Source organism: Callospermophilus lateralis, chromosome 13 (assembly GCF_048772815.1).
Source record: "Callospermophilus lateralis isolate mCalLat2 chromosome 13, mCalLat2.hap1, whole genome shotgun sequence".
Classification (NCBI taxonomy): Eukaryota; Metazoa; Chordata; class Mammalia; order Rodentia; family Sciuridae; genus Callospermophilus; species Callospermophilus lateralis.
In genome coordinates this window covers 104,345,813-104,372,237 of record NC_135317.1, presented here as the reverse complement: position 1 = coordinate 104,372,237, position 26,425 = coordinate 104,345,813, and the positions used below count along the sequence as shown (strand labels likewise).

The 26,425-nt window shown below is 44.5% G+C and overlaps 1 protein-coding gene across 3 annotated transcripts; it reads left to right on the top strand.

Annotated features, from left to right (window-relative positions):
- Nucleotides 1-12,882: 12,882 nt before the first annotated feature.
- Mettl13 (methyltransferase 13, eEF1A N-terminus and K55) lies at nt 12,883-26,080 on the top strand. Of its 3 annotated transcripts, none has more exons than XM_076831863.2 (8): nt 12,883-13,123; nt 14,342-15,101; nt 16,397-16,596; nt 17,949-18,144; nt 19,481-19,648; nt 20,950-21,165; nt 23,085-23,216; nt 25,611-26,080. In XM_076831863.2, exons 2-8 carry the CDS (start codon nt 14,447-14,449, stop codon nt 25,883-25,885), a joined length of 1,842 nt encoding a protein of 613 aa, XP_076687978.2. In that variant the 5' UTR covers nt 12,883-13,123; nt 14,342-14,446; the 3' UTR covers nt 25,886-26,080. The 3 variants fall into 3 exon arrangements, with proteins under 3 accessions (XP_076687978.2, XP_076687977.2, XP_076687980.2); XM_076831862.2 differs by having other exon boundaries at nt 12,883-13,314; XM_076831865.2 differs by lacking the exon at nt 12,883-13,123 and having other exon boundaries at nt 14,560-14,641.
- The last annotated feature ends 345 nt before the right edge of the window (nt 26,081-26,425 follow it).

Genomic DNA, 26,425 nt, shown 5'->3' with positions numbered 1-26,425 from the left:
CAGCACTTGTTGTTGTTTGACTTCAGAATGGCTGCCAATTTTACTGGAGTGAGATGGTATCTTAGGGTGGTTTTGATTTGCATTTCTCTGACAGCTAGAGATGGTGAGCATTTTTTCATGTACTTGTTGATTGATTGTATGTCCTCCTCTGAGAAGTGTCTGTTCAGGTCCTTGGCCAAAATGTTGATTGGGTTATTTGTTATCTTATTGTCTAATTTTTTGAGTTCTTTGTATACTCTGGATATTAGGGCTCTATCTGAAGTGTGAGGAGTAAAAATTTGTTCCCATGATGTAGGCTCCCTATTTACCTCTCTTATTGTTTCTCTTGCTGAGAAAAAACTTTTTAGTTTAAGTAAGTCCCATTTGTTGATTCTTGTTATTAACTCTTGTGCTATGGGTGTCCTATTAAGGAATTTGGAGCCCAACCCCACAATATATAGATCGGAGCCAAATTTTCTTCTATCAGACGCAGAGTCTCTGACTTGATATCAAGCTCCTTGATCCATTTTGAGTTAACTTTTGTGCATGGCGAGAGGAGGGGATTCAGTTTCATTTTATTGCATATGGATTTCCAGTTTTCCCAACACCATTTGTTGAAGATGCTATCCTTCCTCCATTGCATGCTTTTAGCCCCTTTATCAAATATAAGATAGTTGTAACTTTGTGGATTAGTCTCTGTGTCCTCTATTCTGTACCATTGGTCCATCCGCCTGTTTTGGTACCAGTACCATGCTGTTTTTGTTACTATTGCTCTGTAATATAGTTTGAAATCTGGTATTGCTATACCGCCTGATTCACACTTCCTGTTTAGAATTGCTTTTGCTATTCTGAGTCTTTTATTTTTCCATATGAATTTCATGATTGCTTTATCTATTTCTACAAGAAATGCCGTTGGGATTTTGATTGGCATTGCATTAAACCTATAGAGAACTTTGGGTAATATCGCCATTTTGATGATGTTAGTTCTGCCTATCCATGAACAAGGTATATTTTTCCATCTTCTAAGATCTTCTTCTACTTCTCTCTTTAGGGTTCTGTAGTTTTCATTGTATAAATCTTTCACCTCTTTTGTTAGGTTGATTCCCAAGTATTTTATTTTTTTTGAGGATATTGTTAATGGAGTGTTTTTCCTCATTTTCGTTTCAGAAGTTTTATCTCTGATATACAGAAATGCCTTTGATTTATGCGTGTTGATTTTATATCCTGCCACTTTGCTGAATTCATTTATTAGTTCTAGTAGTTTTTTTGTAGACCCTTTTGGGTCTTCTAGGTATAGAATCATGTCATCCGCAAATAGTGATAGTTTAAGTTCTTCTTTTCCTATTTTTATGCCTTTAATTTCTTTTGTCTGTCTAATTGCTCTGGTCAGTGTTTTGAGAACGATATTGAATAGAAGTGGTGATAGAGGGCATCCCTGTCTTGTTCCAGATTTTAGAGGGAATGCCTTCAATTTTTCTCCATTCAGAATGATGCTAGCCTGAGGCTTAGCATAGATAGCTTTTAGAATGTTGAGGTAAGTTCCTGTTATCCCTAGTTTTTCTAATGTTTTGAACATAAAGGGATGCTGTACTTTGTTGAATGCTTTTTCTGCGTCTATCAAGATGATCATATGGTTCTTATCTTTAAGTCTATTGATGTGGTGAATAACATTTATTGATTTTCGTATATTGAACCATCCTTGCATCCCAGGGATGAATCCTACTTGATCATGGTGCATAATTTTTTTGATGTGTTTTTGTATCCGATTCACCAGAATTTTATTGAGGATTTTTGCATCTAGGTTCATTAGAGATATTGGTCTGTAGTTTTCTTCTTTGAGGTGTCTTTGTCTGGTTTCGGAATCAGGGTGATGTTGGCCTCATAGAATGAATTTGGAAGTTCTCCCTCTTTTTCTATTTCCTGAAATAACTTGAAAAGTATTGGTATTAATTCTTCTTTAAAGGTTTTGTAAAACTCCGCTGTATACCCATCCGGTCCTGGGCTTTTCTTAGTTGGTGGTCTTTTGATTGTTTCTTCTATTTCATCCATTGATATTGGTCTGTTCAAATTGTGTGTATTCTCCTGACTCAGTCTGGGCAAATCATATGACTTAAGAAATTTATTGATGTCTTCATTATCTTCTATTTTATTGGAATCAAGGTTTTTAAAATAATTTCTAATTGTCTTCTGTATTTCTGTAGCATCTGTTGTGATATTGCCTTTTTCATCCCGTATGTTAGTAATTTGAGTTCTCTCTCTTCTCCTCTTCGTTAGCATGGCTAAGGGTCTGTCGATCTTATTTTTTTTTTCGAAGAACCAACTTTTAGTTTTGTCAATTTTTTCAATAGTTTCTTTTGTTTCAATTTCATTGATTTCCGCTCTGATTTTAATTATTTCTTGCCTTCTGCTACATTTGGTGTTGTTTTGCTCTTCCTTTTCTAGGGCTTTGAGATGAAGTGTGAGCTCATTTATTTGTTGGTTTTTTCTTTTTTTGAGGAATGACCTCCAGGCGATGAATTTCCCTCTTAAAACTGCTTTCATTGTGTCCCATAGATTCCGATATGTTGTGTCTGTATTTTCATTTATCTCTTAAGACTTTTTTGATTTCCTCCTTTATGTCTTCTGTAACCCATTGATCATTCAGTAACATATTGTTCATTTTCCATGTGATGTAGGACTTTTCCTTCCTTCTTTTATCATTGATTTCCAGTTTCATTCCATTATGATCAGATAAAATGCATGATATTATCTCCACCCCTTTATATTTACTGAGGGTTGCCCTATGGCATAATATATGGTCTATTTTTGAGAAGGATCCATGTGCTGCTGAGAAAAAAGTATATCCACTTGATGATGGTCGATATATTCTATATATGTCAGTTATGTCTAGGTTATTGATTGTGATATTGAGTTCTATAGTTTCTTTATTCAACTTTTGTTTGTAGGATCTGTCCAATGGTGAGAGAGGTGTGTTAAAGACACCCATAATTGTTGTGTTGTGGTCTATTTGATTCTTGAACTTGAGGAGAATTTGTTTTATGAATGTCGCAGTACCATTATTTGGTGCATAAATATTGATAATTGTTATGTCTTGTTGGTGAATGGTTCCTTTTAACAGTATATAATGTCCTTCCTTATCCCTTTTGATTAACTTAGTCTTGAAGTTGATTTTATTTGATATGAGGATGGCCACCCCTGTTTGCTTACGAGGACCGTGTGCGTGGTATATTTTTTCCCAACCTTTCACCTTCAGCCTGTGTATGTCTTTTCCAATCAGATGTGTCTCCTGGAGGCAGCATATTGTTGGATTTGTTTTTTTAATCCATGTTACCAGCCTATGTCGCTTTATTGGAGAGTTTAAGCCATTAACATTTAGAGTTACTATTGATATATGGTTTGTACTTCCAGCCATGTTTGATTATTTATCTTTTTTTAAAATTTAGTTTGTTTCTCCATGATTAGCTTTCCCCCCACCCTTTGTCTTTACTGAGGCACTTTCCACTGATGGTTTTGGTTATTGTTTTTCATTTCTTCCTCGTGTAGTGTTTTGCTCAAGATGCTTTGCAATGCTGGTTTTCTGGCTGCAAATTCTTTTAACTTTTGTTTATCATAAAAGATTTTTTTTTCGTTGTCATACCTGAAGCTTAATTTTGCTGGATACAGAATTCTTGGTTGGCATCCATTATCTTTCAGTGTTTGAAATACATTGTTCCAGGATCTTCTCGATTTCAGCGTCTGTGATGAAAAATTCGTTGTTAACCTTATTGGTTTACCCCTGAATGTAATCTGCCTCCTTTCTCTTGTAGCTTTTAATATTTTCTCTTTGTTCTGTATATTGGATATCTTCATAACAATGTGTCTTGGCGTTGGTCTACTGTGATTTTGTGTGCTCGGTGTCCTGTATGCAACTACAATTTGTATATCCATTTCCTTTTTTATTTCTGGGAAAGTTTTCTGTAATGATTTCATTCATCAGGTTACTCATTCCCTTGGTTTGAATCTCTATATCTTCCTCTATCCTGATGACTCTTAAGTTTGGTATTTTTATGTTATCCCATATCTCTTTGCTGTTTTTCTCGTGATTTTTTACCAGCCTTTCTGAGTTGGCTAGACTCTTTTCAAGATGATATATTTTGTCTTCATTATCTGATGTTCTGACTTCTACTTGCTCCACTCTGTTAGTGATACTCTCATTTGAGTTTTTAATTTGGTTTATAGTTTCCTTCATATCTAGAATTATTGTTTGATTTTTTTATAATCTCTATCGCCTGATAAAGATGCTTAACTTCTTCTTTTATCTGTTTATGTAATTCATTTTCAATGTGTTCTTTCACTGTTTGAATTTGCTGTCTCATATCCTCTTTAAGGTTCCATTCCATCTGTCTAAGGTATTCCTTGAGTTCTTTATTTGACCATTTTTCTGATGACTCTAGGTCCTCCTGAATATTTAGGCTGTCCTGCATTGTTTGTACTCCTTTTCTTCCTTGCTTTTTCATGCTGCTCATGTTACTTCTTGTTCTGTTTGACTGCTGAGTTACTGTTTACTCCTATAAATTTATTTGATGCTTGGGAGGAAAGGTATTAGAAGGGAAGGGAAGAAGTCACTAAAGAGAATGAGAGTAAGCAGGTAGAATTTAAGGAAGGGGGAATAAGAAAATTGAAAAGAAATTAAAAGACAAAAGAAAAAAAATAGAAAATAAAAAAAGAAAAAAAATTAAAAAAAATTAAAAAATTAAAATTAAAATTAAAAAAAATTAAAAAATAAAAAAATTTAAAAAACAACAACAAAAAAATGAAAATGAAAAAAAACCCAAATTAAAAAAAAATTAATAAATGCAGTCTTAGAGTTTGATTAACTTCTCTTCCAGTAGGTGGAGCTGTGCTCACCGGGCCAAGCTTCTCCTCTCAATACACGGGAACCAATCACTGTGCAGTAGCTCTTCCTCCCAGACTGGGCGGGTCCCCAATCCTGAGTGTCTAGGGCCTTCTCTTGTGTTTCCTCAAGCCAGGCCCCGCTCACCGGTGACGCTCACCACAATACTGGCTACACGCCAGGTCTGCTGCTCCTGGGAGCCCTGTTTTCACGAACTCCTGGGCACACTCTCCCTGTTTGCCATTCCCTCACACCTAAGTTTGTAGAGCTTAGGGCTGAGAACCCTCAGCGAATTTTGCTTGCCCTCCGGTAGCCACGCCCCCGGTAGCTGGGGCAAGAGACCTCAGTTGTCAGCACTGGTGGGAGCGGTAGCTGGGGGTTCTGTGCCGCGGGTCCCGTGCCACTCCTGATTCCCTCGGTCTGGCTATTGCGCTCAGGGGAGAGCTGGGAGGGGCCCTTAAGGTTTCCCCGCTGTGTGGAGAGGGAAGGCTAGGGGATTACACACCTGTCGCCGCTGGTTTCAATGAAGTTATCTCCTCTGCTGCATTCTGGTGACGTCAGATCTCTGCCATGGTGGTATCCCATGCAAATGGCAACAATTCGTTCCCTTTGCCAGGTGACCAATGCAACGGGTGGGTCCTGACTGTCTCTCCCAAGCCCCGTTTCAATCCTGTGACCACTGCCTATGAAGGCTCAGTTGGCTTTTACCTCCGTAGGATCAGAAGGGCCGAGCAGTTGTTTCAGCGGGATCCTTAGTGCTGAGTCACAGCAGTTTGTCTGCGAGAAGCAGGCGATCAGGAGCTTGAATTCAGCCGATCCAGGCTCAGTGTGTGTTCTGAGAGGCCCTATTTGACTAATTTTGATTCTGTTACCAATGCTTAGAGTTATATTCTAGAAATCACTGCCATATTCAATGTTATAAAGTTTCTCCCTTTTTTGTTTTTTTTTTTTAGAGAGAGAGGGGGAGAGAGAGAGAGAGAGAGAGAATTTTAATATTTATTTTTCAGTCATCGGCGGACACAACATCTTTGTTTGTATGTGGTGCTGAGGATCAAACCTGGGCCGCACACATGCCAGGTGAGCGCGCTACCGCTTGAGCCACATCCCCAGCCCCTCCCTTTTGTTTTCTTCTAGAAATTTTTTAGTTTTAGGTCCTTATTCCACTTTAAGTTAATTTTTGTAGAAGGTATAAGGTAAGGGTCTAACTCATCGAATGACATGTTTTTTCCAGTTTTCCTAATACTAGTAAATTTGGTATTTTTGAGAAAGAAGGGGGAGGCCAGTTGCCTGGAGCTTGGTAAATAGGGAGAATGGTAGAATATGAGACTGGGTGGTGAAGGAACTCTAGTGCATGCCAAGAGTCTAGATTTTATTCTAATGAACTGTGAAACTGCTAGAGTGTGACACAAATGGAATGCACTCTTAAATGATGTGTTCCTCAAGAGTTCAATATAGAGTCACCATCTGATCCAGAATACTCATTCCGAGGTATGCATCTTAGATAAACGACAACATGTGTTCACAAAAACAGTTGCATATGAATGTTAAGAGCAGTATTATTTATAAACAGCCCCAAAGTGGGAAAAAACTCAGTGTCCATTTCTTGATGAATATGCCATTTGGCACGTATTCACACAATGAATATTATTCAGCAATAAGATGGAATGAAGTTCTGTTACTTCATGCAACACCATGAATTGTGCTCAGGGAAAGAAGCCGATCACAAAAGACCATATACCACGTACTTGGTATTTGTACTTGTATCTGTGTGAAGCACCTGGGGCAAATCTATAGAGAGGGAAAATAGAAAGAGCAGGAGGGGGAACCAGGAGTGACTGCTCACACAGAGTTTCATGTTTGGTTACAGAAACGTCCTGAAGCCACATGGTGATGGTTACAAAACATCATAGACATCCCCCCAAACACTGAAGTATATACTTAAATTTTTTTTTTTTTAGTTGTAGACAGACACAATACCTTTATTTTATTTATTTGTTTTTCTGTGGTGCTGAGGATTGAACCCAGTGCCTCACACATGCAAGGCAAATGCTCTACCACTGAGCTACAGCCCCAGCCCCAAGTATATACTTTTAAATGACTAATTTATGTTACATGGATTATGTCTCAATTTTTAAAATGCTATATTTTTATAAAACCACTTTGGCTGTTGTGTGGTAAATGGATTGTGGTGAGCAAGACAGAAAGCAAAATGGTCATTAGGCTTGAACACACAGTCAGGAATTTTGACCAGATTCACAGTGAGAAAGAAGTAGATGTTTCTGATTCTAGATACCACCTTCTGGACTTATATGCTCTAAGGATTTTAGCCAAGGGACTGCTGCCTTGCCATCTATCTCCAGGAATGGCCACAGGACATTTCTCTGTTAAGTCATCAAACAGTAGAGATGCAGGTTGAATGTAATTTCCTTATACTGGCAAAAACTTTTTACCATGTGTCAGAGCAATGGGATAAAAATTGCTATTCAAATATGAAATGCATTAAGGACAGTAAAAACTTTGGCATCATAATTTGAGATTCTTCATGGCAAGGAAACAGCTTTAGCTTTAGAGAAAGATTGCATATAACAACTTTATTGGACTAAAGGGAATTTTGTTCTCCTTGCTTCTTTGACGATTCTGGACATGAATGCTAAAATAAATGTGTTGGGTGGAGTTCTTAAATGAATTTTATTTATTAAATTCTGCCTTGAAATCCATTCCCTTGTTGGCAGAAAAATATTTTGTTATGGGCTGAGGACAGAGATCATCCAAAAATATGGGACACATGAGATGGTCATGGTTGACTGAGCTGAGAGCTGGAGTTTAAGAGAAAAACAAGTTGTTTTCCAAGTTTTCTTTCCCTGCAAAAAAACTAAATTTTAGACAAAATTATGGAGAAAAATTCTAATTATTCACCCTATAATCTTCCCCAGTGCTCAGACTGCACGTGGGATCCAAAAGGAGGCATTCTGAGGCCCTTCGTGGAGGGTCCAATGCCCCAGGCCCAGGCCATCGACCTCGGTGTCATTCCCTCATCTCCTATGGCTTTCCAGTTTCAAAGTGTTGTTGCCCTCTGGCCCCAAAGGTAAACAACTTGCCCTGTATGATATGCTCTTTACTTCCTCCGTCAGAGTGGATACAAATGTCTGCAGTCTACACACATGGAAACCAGGGCACCTTCAGACGTCGCCAGCGACCAGGAGAATCCTGGGGATCAAATACAATGCCAGAGGTGGTTGTGGCTGAATTCACTCAATCAGTCATCAATAACTTTTCCGTTTACTTTTAATCACCTTGATTTTTGCCTCAATTATGAGTGTGCTTGTGTGCATATGAAAATTATACACACACACACATATATATGCAGAGACACACACATTTAAGAAACCAGTGTGTGGTCATCTCCTAGGATGATGCTAACTTCACTAGTCTTTTATAAGACTGTTATATTCTTCCAGTAAAAGGGGTCATATCTGCCAATGTCAAAATTCACACTACAGCTCTGAATCTCCTTCCCATGAACTCAATGTATGAGAAACATTCTTATCAAATCACAAGTGCTATATACAGACTAAAATATTCTCATGTTATTCCAATATTAGTAATCCAATATAAGCTTGAGGATTACTTCTTAGTTCAGCAATATCTCAAGAAAAGTGTTGACACCCAGCTAATAAAAGGGTATAATATTACCCAGGTTGTTATGCCCGCCTTCTGTTATTCCAAGACACAGGAGACCTTTCCTTTCTAACTTCCCAAATGTGGAAAACAAACCTATTTGCCAAGATTGCCAGCATGAAATAGTTTCCAGTATTATATGAGCCACTCCCTGGACTCCAAGGAGAGCTTCCCTTTACCCAATTTGATCCCCACTCATGAAGCATTCTCTGGTCTTGGACCATAATTTCAACTGGACGCCACTGCAGAATGTGACAAGGGCATGACCCAGGATGAGCGAGCGGACGGGGGGGGGGGGGTGGGGGGGGACTGGCTGCTAGCTCTGGCTCGGGGTTTCACTGGCATTGTGACCTCTACATTCCTTTCAAGCAATAGTTCTACAGAGGATGCTGGTGCTTTCTACAGATGACTTCTCAAGTCATCTAGAGGCCAATGTGGGAACCATTTTGAGTCTCTCAGTCTTTTGTTCCTTATATTTAATCAGTCACCAAGCACATCAGTCCTCCCCAAGAACCTCTCTTGGATAATTTCTTCCCAGCTATCATGACCCTGGAACTCTTGGCTTATGCTGGCCTGACAGGCGTAAGCTAAATGCCTGGAATTGAAGACCTTTCAAGACCTTCCCTTTAACTCAAGTTTCTAACTTGAGTTAGAAACTCTGCTTTCCCACTAAGGAAGTTTCTTCAGAAAATTGTAGGAACCAGATTTTGACCCAGTTATCCCACTCTTCGGTATATATCCAAAGGATTTAAAATCAGCATACTACAGGGATGCAGCCACATCAATGTTTATAGCAACACCATTCACAATAACTAAGCTGTGGAACCAAACTAGGTGCGCTTCAACAGATGAATGGATAAAGAAACTGGATAGACATACACAATGGAGTATTACTCAGCCAAAAAGAATGACTTTATGACATTTGCCAGTAAAGGGATAGACCTGGAGACTATCATGCTAAGTGCAATAAATGAATCCCCCAAACCCAAAGGTCAAATGTTTTCACTGATATGTGGAAGCTAACCCACAATAAGGGGAGAAATTCAGTGGAGTAGACAAAGGGGAATGAAGGGAAGGGAGGGGGATAAGAAAAGGAAAGACAGTGGAAAGAATCTGAATAACTTTCCTATGTAAATACATGAATCTATGTACGTATATACATATACCAGTCTCACCATTGTGTATATCCACAGGAAATTAATTAAAAAAAATAAAGTATGGAAATGGCAGGAAGATCAACAGAGGGAAGAGAAGGGGAAGGAGAGGCAATGGAGTCTGAATTAGAACAAGATATATTCCATGCTTTTATAAATCATGTCAAAATGGATTCTACTGTCATGTATAACTAAAAAAATAAAGACCAATAAAAAAGAAACTGCTTTTCTCCTACTGTAAACTTCTTCCCTGTAAACCTCTTCATACATGTTGTTTTTCCCTCTTATGTTCTGTATTAATTTTCTATTACTTTTGTAATGAATTACCAAAAACTGTGTGCCACAAACAATGTGAATTTAATACCTAACAGTTCTGGAGGCCATGAGTCCGACAAGGGTCTCGCTGGACCATCAAGTGTCGGGGTGTTCCTTCTGAGGCTCTACAGGAGAATCAGTTTCCTTTCCTTCTCCAGCTTCCAGAGGCTGACTGCTTTCCTTGATTCATGGGCTCCTTCCTCCCTTCTCAAAGCCAGCAATGCCAGGCCAAGTCCTTTGCATGCTACATCTCTCTGATTGTCCTTCTTCCACTTTAAAGGACCCTTGTGATTATACTGGGCTCACCCGGATTATCTAGGCTACTTCTCTATTTTAATATCATCTGATTAGCAACCTTAATTGCATGTGTAACCTTAATTTCCTTTTGCCATGTAACCTATTCACAGGTTCTGGGGATTAGGATTTGGAGAATATTCCACCTATCATATGTTCTCTCCTGTCCTTTGTCCCCAAGATGGTGAGCAATGCTTTTAATTTCCTATTCCATATTTCACAGTTAATCTTAGCACAACTAACTGAACATTGTTACCAAATCCTTATGTTTATATTTTAATTAAAAAGATTAATCTAAAAATTACATATGTAGGGGTTTGAATTTATATTTTTAGAAACAAACTCTACAGTGCTGCATGGCTTTATCTAAACTCAGTCTGTATTTTAAATATATAGGTAATGGCTCTGGGGACCCTAATAAAACAAAGCATTTTAACATCCAATTGGCTTACGCTAACTCTACTAATGATAATACATATTATCATATTTCACAATCTTTGAAAGAAATGTTTCAAATAAGTATTTGAAAAGACTAGTGCCAGAACCTAATGTGAATAATAAAATAATTATTTACCTATTTATTTTTGGTGCATTACAACTATATATTATAGTGGGATTGTTACGCATTTGTACATGCACACAATAGAACAATAAAATTTGGTCAATTTTGTTCCCCAGTACCTCCCTCTAAAATATTTGTTTGTACAATTTTAGAAAACCTCTAGCAGGTAAAGGGGTCTGTTTTCTATTTTCTTAAGCTCAAAGAAGGAAGGTAGGCACTAATGGAGAAAAGTAAGCTACTTTCTTGATGTTAAACTTACTGCGAACAGAAATTATAGTTTTAGGGTGTTACATCAGGGGCTGAAGCCTGTGGTGTGATAGAAGTCACTCGCTGGTACGTGGCTAGTGTTCTTTCCAATATCATGCCCTTAACTGGAAGGACAATGAAGACAAAAGGATAAACTCAAAGTTCTCACGAGGTCACCAGAGGCGAGCTGACTTTTAGTTCTTAAATGTGTCATGCTAGTTTTATTAGAGCAAGTTCAGGTGTTCAGGTTTCACCAAAGCAGGTTACAGAATCTTTTTCTCCCTTCCCCGGGGAAGCCTTTTTCGGACCATCCCCTGTTATCAGGAGAGATATCAGAGGTATCTGCTATCATGGAATCTTACAGTTCTCCTTGATGCCTGTGAACACATTACAGATATTTTTGTGAGTTTAACGCGTCTTTGTTGTACCTGCCTTGCTTGGCACTGCATCCACACCCTTAGCTTCCACCACAGCCACATCAGACACTTAAAATCTTTGTTGAGTTGAATGAAGCTCTGGGGAGGCCACGGTCTTGGGTATTATGTAGCCCTTCAAGCACAGGGATGGTCTCAGCCCTGTGGTGACAGGACCTGCATCAGCATCTTTAGGAACCGTGCACCATGTAGCAGCTGAAGTCACCTCAAAGTCTCCTTCCAGTGCTACTTGAGCGGAGAGGAAACAATCTGGACTCGGGGAGGGGAGCACCACACAGATTTTCTTTGATGCTACTTGTGGGGGGCTTTTAGGTTAACCTTTTAAAACCGTGAAGCTAGAACCACGTCCATTTTGACTCCTCCTTAACTGTACTTTAAAACAGTGCTTCTCAAAGGGTGGCCCCTGGACGACGTCATCATCACTTACTAGAAATCCAAACACTTGGATCTCACCCGGCGAACCGTTTTTAAAGAGGTCCCCCAGGAGATTCGGATGCACACCTAACCTTGAGGACGACTCTCAAACTAGGTCCACTTTACCCTACTCCGAACGTCGGTGCGCGCCCTGCGGGTTTGTCCAGGACCCAGACTACAAGAACTGCCTGCCCTCCTCCATCTGTACGTTCCTCCTGCCGTGTATTTAGCTATGAAAGGCTCAAGGACACACGTATTTAATAGCCTCCTTTGTGAACAACGAACTTCCTCACCCTGTTAGTAAAAACATGTAAAAGAGCCACATGTCCATCAAACCCACAAAGAGACAGCGTTAACATCTGATTGACAACCACAGGAGGCCGAGTCTCGCGTCCTGTGCTCTGGGGTGCGAACTGAGGCCCCCGTGAACACCTAGTAGTTATTTTCTCCTCCTGGCGGTTCGCGTATTACACCTTGGTAGCGGAGCCCCGTATTCCGGTGCAGAAAAAGCACAGCCTTTTCGCTGCAAATGAGACCGGAATTGTGCAAGTGCGGCGCGGAGCGCAGAGAGAGGACGGGCTCGGCCCGTGCAGTCCTCATCCGCGCCTCGGGACACGGGGCTTCTCGCCGGGGTGCTCCTGCAGCGCTCAGCCCGCGCCGCCCTCCTTCCGAGCGCGCGAAGACGCCGGCAAGTAAGACGCGGTCGGGCTGCTGCGGCTGCGCAGGGTCCGGACGCGAGGGGCTGGGGCAGCCGCCCTTCCGCCCGGGCCCGGCCCGCGGTCCCGCCCCTTCCGCCTCGTTCCCAGAGAGCGAAGGGCGCCCGCGCCTCAGCCAATGGGGCGTCAGAGATGAAAAGCAGTGGCCAATGAATTGCGGGGTCGGTCCGGGAGGCTGGCCAATCATGGGGCCTCGCACTCGGAAGTGGTTGCTGGGTTCGGAGAGCTGCGGGGAGAGAGTGTGAGGGGCTCCCCACGTGGGCTGCGCGGAGGGCGCCTGGAGGGGTGGATTGTGTTCAGTTCGGCGTCGCGGGCGAGCTTTCCCGAGTAGGCGTCATCCCTTTGGGTTTGGAGTCGGGGAAACAACTCAGTGTGGCGGTTCGTCGGTGGAGAGAACTGCCACTGCAGAGTCCCGGGCCGGCCTGGAGGGGAGCCCCTCAGATGGTACCTCGCAGGGAGTAAGTGGTCTTCCGGACGCCGCTCGGGCAGTGGGAACATGAATCTCTTACCTAAGAGCTCCCAGGAGTTTGGCTCTGTTGACTATTGGGAGAAGTTCTTCCAGCAGCGGGGAAAGAAAGCGTTCGAGTGGTATGGAACCTACCTGGAACTGTGCGGGGTGCTACACAAATACATCAAGCCCAGGGAGAGGGTAAGGAGCGCGGCCTGCAGCCCTGTGTGTGCACTCGGAAAGGTGGGAGCTGATGACAGCAGTCCTGCTCTGGGCGGACAGGCGTAAGGACCCTGCTTGGACCACACTTTCAGGATTCCGTGCATCATTCTAGCTAAAAGATAACTTTACAAATAGTCTCTGGAAGGTTTTCGTTGATAAGGTCTCCCATCCCAGCGCATCCTTTAATTAACAATCCCTTTTGGAATAGTGTCTTTTGGTAGTCAGACACTGAGTGTGCCCCGCTGTCTCTGCGTCCCTGTGGAATAGGCAACACGTATGGCTTCACTGATGACTGCTGTCCAGTGCTCACTGAGTTTCAGGCGCTGTGCTCAGCCCTTAAACTACAAGACCTTTAGGACACAAACCTTGCACACATTCCAGCAGTGAAAAGTGATAGGTAAATAATAGGCGGTTTGGTAGAGATGGAGTTGTATTGGACGTAGGGAAGAAGACTTAAATTTGTGGAGGAAGCTTTACATGCTGAGTCTTATGCAGGTGCTATGTCCCTCCACGTGCAGTCTTTTAGATCTCATGAATGGTCGTGCACTTATTTTATGGACTAGGATGTCAGATCATGTATGTGCTAAGTGGTCACAAGGAGGTTTGAACCAAGTCTGTCTGACTCCAAAGCTTGTGCATTTCGCATTGAACTGGTCTTTGCCAGAGATGGTGACATTGGAGCAGAATTTGAAGGATAAATGAGAAATTGATCCACAGAGAGGGAGGCAATGATCTGTATTTAAGTTTGGCTGCAGAAAAATAGCCAAGTATCATGAGGTGGAATCGCTGATGGGAGAAAGATCTGAATCTGCACAAACTATAGTTTATTGTTTGGTGAAGCCAAAGGCATGAGTGGATGGAGAAAATTTATACACTGTTGCTTCCTCCTGACAAGAGCATTTCTGTCTTCTGAAAGTAAGAAAACAGCCAGGGCAAGACTTGCTTCCTTGAGGTACCCGAAGCACATTCCTTTGCCTTAATCTCCTCCATCATGATTTCCCCCCAGGTGCTGGTGATTGGGTGTGGCAACTCAGAGTTAAGTGAGCAGCTGTATGATGTGGGCTATCAGGATATAGTGAACATCGACATCAGCGAGGCTGTCATCAAGCAAATGAAGGAACGCAATGCCAGCCGGCGGCCCCAGATGAGCTTCTTGAAGATGGACATGACCCAGATGGAATTTCCTGATGCCTCGTTTCAGGTGGTGTTGGACAAGGGCACCCTGGATGCTGTTCTGACTGATGAGGAGGAGAAGACTCTGCAGCAGGTGGACAGGATGCTGGCTGAGGTTGGCCGGGTCCTGCAGGTGGGCGGTCGCTACCTCTGCATCTCCCTGGCTCAGGCTCACATCCTGAAGAAAGCAGTGGGTCACTTCTCTCGGGAGGGGTGGATGGTGAGGGTGCACCAAGTGGCCAGCAGCCAGGACCAGGTGTTGGAAGCAGAGTCTCGGTTCTCCCTGCCTGTCTTTGCCTTCGTCATGACCAAGTTCAGGCCAGTCCCTGGCTCTGCCCTTCAGATCTTTGAGCTGTGTGCTCAGGAGCAGGGCAAGCCTGTGCGGCTGGAAAGTGCCGACCGGCTGGCGGAGGCCGTGCGGGAGCGGCAGCAGTATGCCTGGCTGTGCAGCCAGCTGCGCCGCAAGGCCAGGCTGGGGAGTGTGTCCCTGGACTTGTGCAGTGGGGACACGGGGGAGCCACGCTACACTCTGCACGTGGTGGACAGCCCCGATGTGAAACCATCGCGGGACAATCATTTTGCCATTTTCATCAGTGAGTTGGGATTGCTCCCTCTCTTCTTCTGGAGGGCTGGCTCACAGGGGCTGGGGCTGGGGCTTTGGTGGATGGGTGTGTCTTGGCCCTTTATATCTATAGAGGGTGATGTTTTCGAGGGTTAGGGTAGTAGAGGCATGGTAAAGGAGGAGAGAGAGCTCTCTATCAACTGCTTCAATGTGAGGCTTATAGTTTCTCATTTTTGATTGCAGAGGCTTAATGAAGGGCAAGGATGGGGTCGGTAGGAGCAGAGAAAGTGGAGGTGAATTTAGATAGGTTACTGGAATGTGGAGTAATGGAAGCGCCACTGGCCCGATGACCCCAGCCATAGGTTTCAGGCCCAGCTTTATGAGTGTGGACTGTTGGACCTGGGAAGGTCACTGTGCCTCTCTGCAGAATCCAGGAGGCAGTGAAAGGTCAGCTCTGGAACCATGCTCTTTGGCTTCTAGTTGTGGCTTAGTCATTTCCTGGTGGTGTGACATTGAACAAGTTACCTTTCTTTTTGTGCTTCAGTTTACTCATCTGTAAAATGAGATTGTAACTCTGGTGTAGTTGTAAGAAGTGTAAAAACTCTTAGAAATGGTACCTGGCATGTGATAACTACATTATCAATGGTAGCTGTTAGCATTGAGAGGAGTGGTAGATCCCACATTTAATAAGACTCAAGAAATGGAATAAGGAAGTACTTTCAGAAAGTAGAAAAATCTATACAAACAAGGCTTTATGGCCCTGCTGGATGGTTACCTTACTACTGAGCCATTTTTCCAAGCTTTCCATAACCCTCAATGTACACCTGTGGGAGTGAGTTGTCCAGTGGATATGAGTGTGGAGGCTGGGGCTAGACTGCCTGGGTCTGAGTCTCCCAGTTTTGTCATTTACTGGCCATGTAAACCTGAGCAAATGATGTCACTTTTGTGCCTTGATTTCCTCATTTGCAAAAATGAGAATAATAGTGCTACCTGCACCTAGGGCCGTTGAGAGGACTCATTAGTGTGTGTTTGTAACTGCTTGGCATGGCCTGCGGTGAGCGATGGTGTTATTGCTGTTGTCTTGCACTAGGTGCTTGCCTCCCTCCCCTTACAGACATGCCCAACTCTTAGCCACCCTTGGTCTTGCTTCCTGACTGATGGGCTTTGCCCTGGTGTTGGGCACCAGGGAATTGACTGTGCCTCAATGGGTCATAGGAAGGGTGCTGTTTTGGGCAGGGACTGGCGCTCTGCCAGGTGGGCCATGTTGGTTGTAGGGGTTGAAATAGTCTTCCCAGGTCGCCCTCTAACTCAGTCCTTCTTTTCTAGTCCCCCAGGGCCGGGAGACTGAGTGGCTCTTTGGCATGGAGGAGGGCCGGAAGCAGCTGGCAGCCAGCGCAGGCTTCAGGAGGCTGGTCACAGTGGCTCTTCATCGAGGTCAGCAGTACGACGGCATGGACAGTGTTCAGGCTGAGCTGTCCTCCAGAGTCATGGAGCTGGCTCCGGCCGGGATGCCCCCCCAGCAGCAGGTACCAAAGCTTTGGCAGTGGCTTTCACTGGTCCTAGTCAGATTAGCAGCCAAGAAGGCAGAGGGAGCCTTGGAAAGAGCTAGGATCAGAATCTGTGACCCCATTTCTGATCTTAAGAGTTAAATGGGCAGAAAAACACTCTCCCTTGCCCCAGGCAGAGGGGAGGGTGAGCAGTTGCCCTGACTGAGAACCACAGTAGCCTTATAGGGGCCGCACTTCACAGAGAGGCCTGAAGGGAATGCTCTTGTCTTTGCAGGCTCCAGTGTTAGAGCAGATTGCTCTGACCACATGTTTCCCTATTCCAACTTCTGAAAAGAACTACCTTGCCATTTGGCTTCTCATTACACCATTATCTGAGGGTGTAAGAAGGAAAGGGCCAGAAGAGATTAGTCTAATTTTCAGGATATGAGCACTGCTGCTTTGGTGTTTTGCTGGGAAGGAAGCTATTATCTGTAAGATGACACCTTCTGACTTGTGCCATCCTGGTCACCATCAGCAATTGATGGGTGACTTTATTATGAGAACTTTTTCCTACTTGATAGGTGGGAAAACTGTGGTACTTGGATGCCTGGTGCAACGGTAACAGATCTAAAAGAGAAAAACAAATCCCAGGTCCTGGGTGGGATCACCCTGTGGTCCTGCCACTGGCCAACTTGAGCTGGTTTCCATCAGACTTATTGCAGGAAGGCCCAGATCCTCTGGGAGTCTCACCTGTGACCTTGTGTCCCCAGTGCTGCAGTCTGAGAGGTCAGGAATTCCTGTGATTATTAAACAGGTTTTTAAAAAAGAATAGATGAAAAGTAGTGGGAGCGGGACTAGGTTGGGAGAAAATGTATTTTTTTCTTAAGGTTTAGAAAAGTGGAGACGAAATATGGGATTAACTTGGAGAAGGGAGAAAGATCTTCAAATTTAGAATGGTTGTTTCCTCTTGGATTTCGTTGTCTTTATCCTTGTCCAGATTCCTCTTTAGAATTAAAGCGTCTTTCTGCAGCTTGGGATGTGGCTCAGTTGTACAGCACATGCCTAGCATGTGTGAAGTCCTTCCCAAGGGTTTCTGGTAGCTTTCATTATCCTGGACTATGGAGGGTTCTTTTAGGTTAGATGAGAAATTCTTATATTTTTCTTTGAAAAAAACAACTGCTTCTCACTAGTGGTTTAGGAGATTTTATATGTTCAGATGATTTTTGAAAGGTGAATTAGATCTTTTGAGGTCTGTGAAAGGCTCCCCAAAGTACCTTAACTGAGTGGGAGTTGTTGCTGGCCAGAACCTTGATCTGTGGATTCCTTACATTCACACATGGGAGGGATTCTCACGTCTCGTGTTTTGACCACATCTCTGGCTGTACCTTCAGGTGCCCTTCCTGTCTGTAGGTGGGGACATCGGGGTCCGGACTGTTCAGCACCAGGACTGCAGCCCCTTGAGTGGCGACTATGTCATCGAGGATGTGCAAGGGGATGACAGGCGGTATTTTCGGCGACTGATCTTCCTCAGCAATAGGAATGTGGTGCAGTCGGAAGCCAGGTTGCTGAAGGATGTGTCTCACCGAGGTGAGGCATTGTGGGTACGGTGGTGGGAGGGACCTGGGGGGCATGGCATGGATTCTCACTTTGGGGTGGTCCGGAGGACCTGGGAGCTTGGTGAGGTGTAGAACAGCCTGGGTACCTGTGATGAGAGGCTCATGGCCCTGTGGGCTGTCCTTTCCTGCCTCTTGGCTTATAAGGTGCTGGTAGGGATAAGTAGAATAGGGGTATTTATTTTGTTCTTGAGCAAAGCCTGGTTCTGAAGTGATGAGCAGGGGTGGTGAAAAAAATAAACGTGAGAACTGCTTTAGTGCCTTAGTTTAAATGACATGTTTTGCAAGTGGCTGCATACATGTCCGTATGTTATCTCAGTAGACCTCCTTGAGGTTAGCCAGAACTGTGGAGGCTGCAGGTGAGCCTGTCCTCTATAGTGTGACCCTGAATGCTCCAGAGGGTTTTAGAGTTGACTGGTGCCTTAGAAGCCATCTAGTCCAGTGCTGTTCAGAAGAACAGTATGTGATGAAGAAAATGGTTCTTACCACTAAGCTTCCAGTATGGTGGCCACTAGCGGTAAATGGCTGCTGAGTATGCAGTGTGGCTGGTGTGACTGAGGCACTCAAATTTAATTTTAATTAATTTGCATTTAAATTAAAGCTACCACAACTAGTGTGGCTACAATGCTGGGCAGAGTGGACTTTCTCCACTGCCCGAGTGGGCTCCCAGATACCGGGCAGACACACTCCCTGATGGGGAGGTCAGTGATAGTTTGTTTGCCTGTTTTCTTCTCTGGGTGTGCATATTGGTATTATCGTGAACAACTTAGAAATCAAATGTATATAGTAAAAGGTGAATGCTCCTGTTCTCCCTGCTCTGGGACAGCTTCTCTTTGAGTCTCAGATGTTCAGGCGAGGGTCCTCAGCCACTCCCTTTGCATGACATGCTGTCCTGGCAGCAGAGCCATCTGGAAGAGGGTGGAGTGAATGCACGGTCTTGAGGCCATGGATAGAAGAATGGTTTTTCTTTAGGGTGTGCCTTGGTCAAGTGCACATGTTTTTTGGGCTTCTGCCTCTCATTTGGTCATTGGGGTCTAGTGGTGTGTGTTGAATGTTAAAATAACCATTTTCAGTGGGAGGAGGGATGCCTGGATTTGTAGTTCTCCAATTTCTGTGATTTAAATGCTCTGTCCATGGCCAATTTCAGACTATCTGTATGGAATCAGCCAGTTTGAACAGTTCTTGCATATTTGGCAATTGGCTGTCCGGTCTGTTCAAGCCAGCTGCTGCACACTGCTGCCGGGATCCCTTGCTTTCCAAGGACTAGTGGAAGAAGCTTAGAACTTCATTAATCCAAATCTCTCACTTAGCCCAGAAGAAAAGGAAAAAGGACAAGAAGAAGCAGCGGCCTGCTGATACTCCTGAGGATCTCCCTCCAGCCCCAGGACAGTCCGTTGACAAGAGTTACCTCTGTTGTGAACACCATAAAGCCATGATCGCCGGCCTTGCCCTGCTGAGAAACCCAGAGCTGCTCCTAGGTGAGCGGTGGTACTGCTTGCCACAGGAGAGAGCACGTGAGATCACACAAGCCAGTGAGCTGCCTTGTTGCTCAGGACATGATGACAGACAAGTGCACGCGTGCTCACGTCCTTCTTCTTCCCTTCCATCTTCTGAGTTAATGAGCATCCAGCTAGCTCTGCCTCAGACTCCGCCTGTACTGTGTCAGTGGCTATGTGCATTGTGGTCTACATTTTGTTTTATTCTGTTTATTTCTTTTTAAAATTAGTGAAATATGTTCAATGAAGTATGTACACAGATTTTAAGTTATTCAGCTTAGACATTTCCATATGTATGTACCCATGTAGCTAGATAGACATTGAAAAATCACATCTTCGATGCCCTTGGATAATGTGTGGCTTCTCAGTGCAGTGATGGCCTTATCACTAATAACAGGTTGGGATCTGGCCACCTTGGCAAACATGTTCCTGTTTCTTTCTACCTGTGTGACCATCTTACCCCAGACCCCAAGTGTGCCTGTGCTTTTGGCTCTTCTTGGTGTTAACGTGTGTCCCTAAGATTGTAGTTCTTAGAATCAATCCCAGGGTCTGTCTCCTTTTAGCGGTTCTTTCATTTCTTGTCTTTCCTTCTCCCTCCTGTGGTTTCTCTGCTTAGGGTCAGGATTTGGGCCTTTGATTGCCTGGGAACTGGAACGGGTTACCCTTGTTTGGTTGGGATGTCTGAGAAGGCAGTTATAATGGCCTCTTTCTTTTGGTATTGGGGATTGAACTCGGGCATTCGACCATTGAACCACTTCCCCAGCCGTAATTTGTATTTTATTTAGAGACAGGGTCTCATTGAGTTGCTTAGTGCCTCACCATTGCTGAGGCTGGCTTTGAACTCATGATCCATCCCAAGCTGCTGGGATTACAGGTGTACTGCACCTGGCTTATAATGGCCTTTTGAGTCAAGAGCCAGGTGAGGGGCATGGTGTCTGTGCTGCCTTATGATTGTGAGCAAGATTGGCCATTATCCCTCCATTGCATGGGACTCAGGGTTGTCCTCTGATGGGACTTGTGATACAGGGTCAGCTTAGCACTTAGGGATCTTTAAGGGACTATAGCATCATACTGGTTCTTCTGGATCTAGGTCAGTAAAATTAAAGGTGACTTTTTGAATGTCAGTTGGCTCCTGAATCCCTGGGATGAGACAGGGGGCCAGGTCTTTGAATCTTGTATCCCTAGGCAGAGCCAACAGTGTGACTTCCTCTTGTCTCCCCCGAGCTGGTTCAGAACTTGGCAGTGAGCAGATGGCAAAGTGATGCTCTCTTCTTTGATTACAGAGACTCCACTGGCGCTACTGGTGGTAGGCCTGGGTGGGGGCAGCCTCCCCCTGTTTATTCATGATCACTTCCCGAAATCTTGCGTTGACGCTGTGGAGATTGACCCCTCCATGTTGGAAGTGGCCACCCGATGGTTTGGCTTTGCCCAGAGTGAACGGATGAAGGTGCACATCGCCGATGGCCTGGACTACATCACCAGCCTGGCGGGAGGAGAAGGTGCTGCTGGGGAGCCGTGGAGCGGGTGGGGAATGTGGCCTTTGGGGTTCATCTCTGCCAGGTGGCATCAGCCTCGCTCCAGCTTTTTTGTTACACCTGTTCCATGACTATGAAGTGCCAGCTGTGTCCTCGCATGGTGTTAGGTGTTGGGTTCAGCAGCAAGACAGATGGACCATTTCTGTTTTTAGGGCATTAACAGACCAGTTGGCCTCTCTTCTGACCCTGTGACCTTGCCACTTCTTCACCAGTCCAAGAAGAAGAAAGAGGGAAGAAAAGATAGGGTGTGTTTTGGAGGTGTTTCATATAATCCTCAGGTGGAGGCAGAATCAGAAAGAAAGGCAAAGAGTACTAATGTAGTCAGATCCAGGGGACATTTGGCAATGACTTCTTGGTTGTCACAAATTGGGGGGCTGTTGGTGCTACTGGCACCTCAGGGTAGGAGCCAAAGATGCTGCTAAACATCCCACTTTGCATACAACAGCCACTGATGATGAATTGTCACGGTCAAACTGTCCATAGTGCGGAGGCTCGGAAACTGATCCAGGTGTCGGTTAGCAGGAATTTTCTTGTTCTCCTGCTGCTGTGATTAAGATTCCATTTTGCTCCAATGATTTGCACCCTAAGCTTAGGGTTATGCAGGATACTGGTGACAGTAGCTTCCCGTCTCTGGGAGCTCAGGCTGCCTTTCCCTGGTCTGCTTGTTCAGTGGCAGAACTCTGGTTCTTCCTGGATCGGAATGTCTTCTGGGAAGGGTGTAGAATCCTGAAAGGAGTATTTGGGGACTAGGATGTACAAGTGACATGACTGATTTTAATTACAGACTGAACCTAATCCTAACAGTTTTATGGGTTCCCTTGCAAGGTCAGTTTGTGGGCCAGCCCAGGATGGCCAACAGTGAAGCATTTACCACGGTGCCAGGCACGTGGTGATGGTGCCTCTGATATCTATGAATCAGTTTGGAACAGTCCTTTAGTTGTTTCCTTTAGTTACCCACAACCTTTCAAATTATTGGGGGGCTTGAGGTGGTATCCTTTTCCTTAGATGTTGCTAAGCCAGGATGTTCTTGGAAAGATCCAAAATCAGGAGTGGTGGTACAGCTCAGTGGCAGAGTCCTTGCCTAGCACGTGTGAGGCCCTGGAATCAGTGTCCAGCACAAACAAAAGGCAACAAAACAAAATCAGTCTGTGCTGTGAGTAGGGATAGGCACGCAGTGGTCCTAAGCAAATAGTTGCTAATTACTGCAAGACTGTTTGTGCAGTCTTAGAATTTGCTAGAAGCACATCAGAAGCATTGCAGGTCTTCCCCATGTAAAAACTACTTAGCACAGTGGGAAGCAGCAGACCGTTCATTGCGAGTTCTTCCTCTCCCATTTAGTCAGGTCATCTCTTTCTTGAGCCAGCTCATGTTCAGAAAGATAGACTCAAATTCCAGAGACTTGTTCTCCTGCCAGGGCACTCGTGCTGTTTCCAGAGTTTGTCAGCTGAGTTTGCTGGTTAGCCCTCATAGCCTGCTCAGCCGCTTTGTCTCAGTCAGTGCTTCTCGGCTCTGACTGCTTTCAGGATTACCTGGGAGGCTGGTGGGAAAGGAGAGGCTTCCTGCCTCGCAGGGTTTAGACCCAGCTGGCCCGCAGCGAAGCCCACGTTCTCCTAAGTATTGAGACGCTTCCCAGGGTGTGCTTCCAACCAAGAAGTCTTCATGCTGGAGCAGGCCTGCTTTGGGTGTGGGGAAGGGCTCATCTGCACTGTGGGGTCTATACCCTCGGCACAGACATCTGCTGACAAGATGGTGGCATCAGTGCCCTCGGCAGGCAGGCCCACTTAGCCACCGCTCTCACTATACTTCTCAGGGCAGGTGTGGTGCAGGGACTACGTGATGTTTTTTCCAGCAAAGCCAAGGGTTCACTTGCTTTTCTTTCTCAGCACGGCCTCTCTACGACGTCATCATGTTTGATGTAGACAGTAAGGACCCAACACTGGGCATGAGTTGTCCACCCCCAGCGTTTGTGGACCAACCCTTTCTGCAGAAGGTCAAAAGCATCCTGACTCATGAAGGTAGGAGAATGAATTATTGCACCTAAGTGTGTAGTTTGATCAGTTTCCCTGAATTGAATAGTCCAGTTACCAGCACTAAACACATTTCCAGCACCTTGGAAGTCCACCTGTTACCTGCTTTCAGTAATTTGTCCATCCTCCAAAGGTAACCACTGTCCCCTCAGCTTGTTCTGCCAGTTTTTGTTCGGTGTCATAATCTCTGTCTGCTTTCCTTCTCTCAACACATCTTTTTGAGATTCAGCCACATTGTTGTGTCCACACTGTCCATTTTTATTGCCGTTTGTATTGTGTGACTATGCCTCAGTTCATTTCTCCATGACCACTGATGGTTTGGGGGGGGCTCCTGTTTTGGGAGTCTTTCAAATAGTGCTGCCATTAACGTTCCAGTATGTGCTGCTTGATGGACTCGTTTTAGGCCTCTTGGGTACACAGAGCTGCAGCTGCTGCGTCATGATCACGTGGTGGTTGGCTCTCATGGGCCCCACCACACATTCTGTTTTGTTTTTCCACATTTTTACTGGTGCATTTTAGTTGTGTGTATTGATGGGATTTGTTGCTACATGTTCATATATGCCCAGTATAACAATATAATTTGACCAGTGTCACTCCCTAGCACTCCCCCTCCTTCTCCTCCCCCTCCCGGGTCCCTTTCCTCTGCTGATCTCCCTTTGACTGAGATTCCCCCAGCCCACCCCCTTGTTTCTTTCCTTTTTCCTCTCAAGCTTCCACATATGAGAGAAAGCATATAACCCCTCACCTTCTGAGTTTGGCTTATTTCACTTAACATAAAGTTCTTAAAGTTCCATCTATTTTCCTGCAAATGATGATCATTTCAGGTTTTTTTATGGCCAAATAAAACTCCATTGGGTATGTACACCACATTTTCTTTATGCATTCATCTGCTGATGGGTACCTAGACTGGTTCCTCTGTGAATGGTGCTGCTGTAAACATGGGTATGCATGTATCGCTGCAGTAAGATGACTTTAATTCTTCAGGGTAATATCGAGAAGTAGTATAGCTGGATCATATGGTGGTTCCATATCTAGTCTTTTGAGAAACCTCATACTGATTTCCATAGTGGTTGTACTAATTTACGATACCATGAGCAGTATAAAAGTGTTTTTTCTCTACATCTCCCCCGCATTTATTATTATTTGTATTTTTTAATATATATTTTCATTTGTTCTAACTAGTTATTTGTATTCTTGATGACTGCCATTCTGACTGCGGTGAGATGAAATTTCAGTGTCGTTTTGATTTGCATTTCCCTAATTGGTAATGATATTGCACATTTTAAATATTTTTTTTGCCACTTATATTTCTTCTTTTGGGAAGTGTCTTTTTGTTTGCCCGTTTATTAATTGGGCTATTTGATTTTTTTAGTGTTGAGTTCTTTATTTATTCTGGATATTAATTCTCTGTCAGAAGAGTAGCAAAGATTTTCTCCCATCCTGTAAGTCCTCTCTTCACATTCCTAATTGTTTCCTTTGCTGTGCAGAAGCTTTTTAATTTGGTGCTGTCCCATTTATTAACTCTTGGCGATATTTCCTCTAGGTGATCCTATTCAGAAAGTTATTGCCTTACCTAAAAGCTGGAGTGTTGACCCTGTAGTTGCATAGTTTCTAATCTAATTCTGAGATCTAGATCCATTTTGAGTTGATTTTTGTGCAGAATTAGAAATAAGTGTCTGGTTGCATTCTTCCATATGTGGATAACCAGTTGTCGCAGGCTGTCTTTTCTCCAATGTCTGTCCTCTTTTCAAGACCAGACGACTGCAGATGTGCTGCCACGAGTCTTACCTGTGGTTGTAGCCATTCATACTCCCCTTGGCATGGAGGTGTTAGCTACCACTCGAGTGCTTTTCTTATGCCCTGGACTTGGCATTGTGTCATTTAATCTCCAGAGCAGCCCCCTGTCAGTTGAGGAAACTGAAGTTGAGAGACTTGCTAAGGTGACAGTAACAGTGGGGCACCAGCCCACGTCCTTGTCACTTGAAAGCCCACAGGTGTTCTGCTTGGATAGGGTTCTCTGGCTAAGTGGGTTGATTTAGAACCTTAATTGTCAGAATCCTGGCTTCTCGTTAATAAATATGATGGATAGATCAAGAACATAATGTCCCTGTGGGGTTGTTAAGTTTTTTCCTTGGGGATATCACTTCCTTATTCCTTCTTTGGGAAACTGAGGCATGGCCAATGGTGATGTGTAGCCCCCAGAAGAACCCATGGTTCACAGGCCCCTTGCTTTTCTTTGTGCCGTTGTGTGCTGTGTCTTCAGCAGGCTCACTGCTGTCCTGAGTGTGTTTGCTGAGTCCGTGGGCCTTCCCCTTGGAGCTGGTCCTTGTGTCCAGCGTGCCTCGGGATCTGCACCTCTCTGACCCTTTCCTTCCCCTGCAGGTGTCTTTATCCTCAACCTTGTGTGCAGAGACTTGGCTCTGAAGGACTCCGTGCTGGCTGGGCTCAAGGCAGCGTTCCCCGTGCTGTACGTCAGGCGAATCGAGGGAGAAGTGAACGAGATCCTGTTCTGTCAGCTGCACCCTGGGCAGAAACTTGCCACACCGGAGCTCCTGGAAATGGCTCAGGCCTTGGAGCGGACCCTGAGGAGGCCTGGGAGGGGTTGGGATGACACTTATGTCCTGTCCGATATGCTCAAGACGGTGAAGATTGTCTGACAGCTGAGGCCAGAGTCCTTTCAGCTTTCTGTCCCGATGGCCTTGGATTTCCAACCTGCCAGAGGTTGAAGAAACACAGTGCACCGTACTTTAAAGCCTTGTACTTTTCTTGGTTTCATACTTAGCCTCGTGCAGCTCCAGCTTGCTGAGGTTTCCTGAGGATCTGGAAAAATAAAGTTCTCTTAATTATCGCCAGGTACAGTCTGTTTCCACAAGGTGTCCTTGTGCAGGACTCCTTGGAGCTCCTAGCACGGGTGACACCCTGAGGGGTGTCCAGCTCTGGGAGTGACGAGCGTCACTGAGGGGCGTGTGCCCGGCTCCGTGGTGATGATCGTCACATCTGAGTGCATCCCTGCTGGAGTGGTTGCTTGCTTTGCCCCCTCAGCTCTCAAGTGGGACAGCAGAGCACTCTGAGCAGTGGGAGCCCTGTGGACGTGAGACAGATCGAGAGCATTATCTCCCTGCAGATGGGGCTGTCACCACACTTGTCCCAGGATAGTAATCCGCTCAGCTACTTCACTAACAGCTTTCCTTGACTAT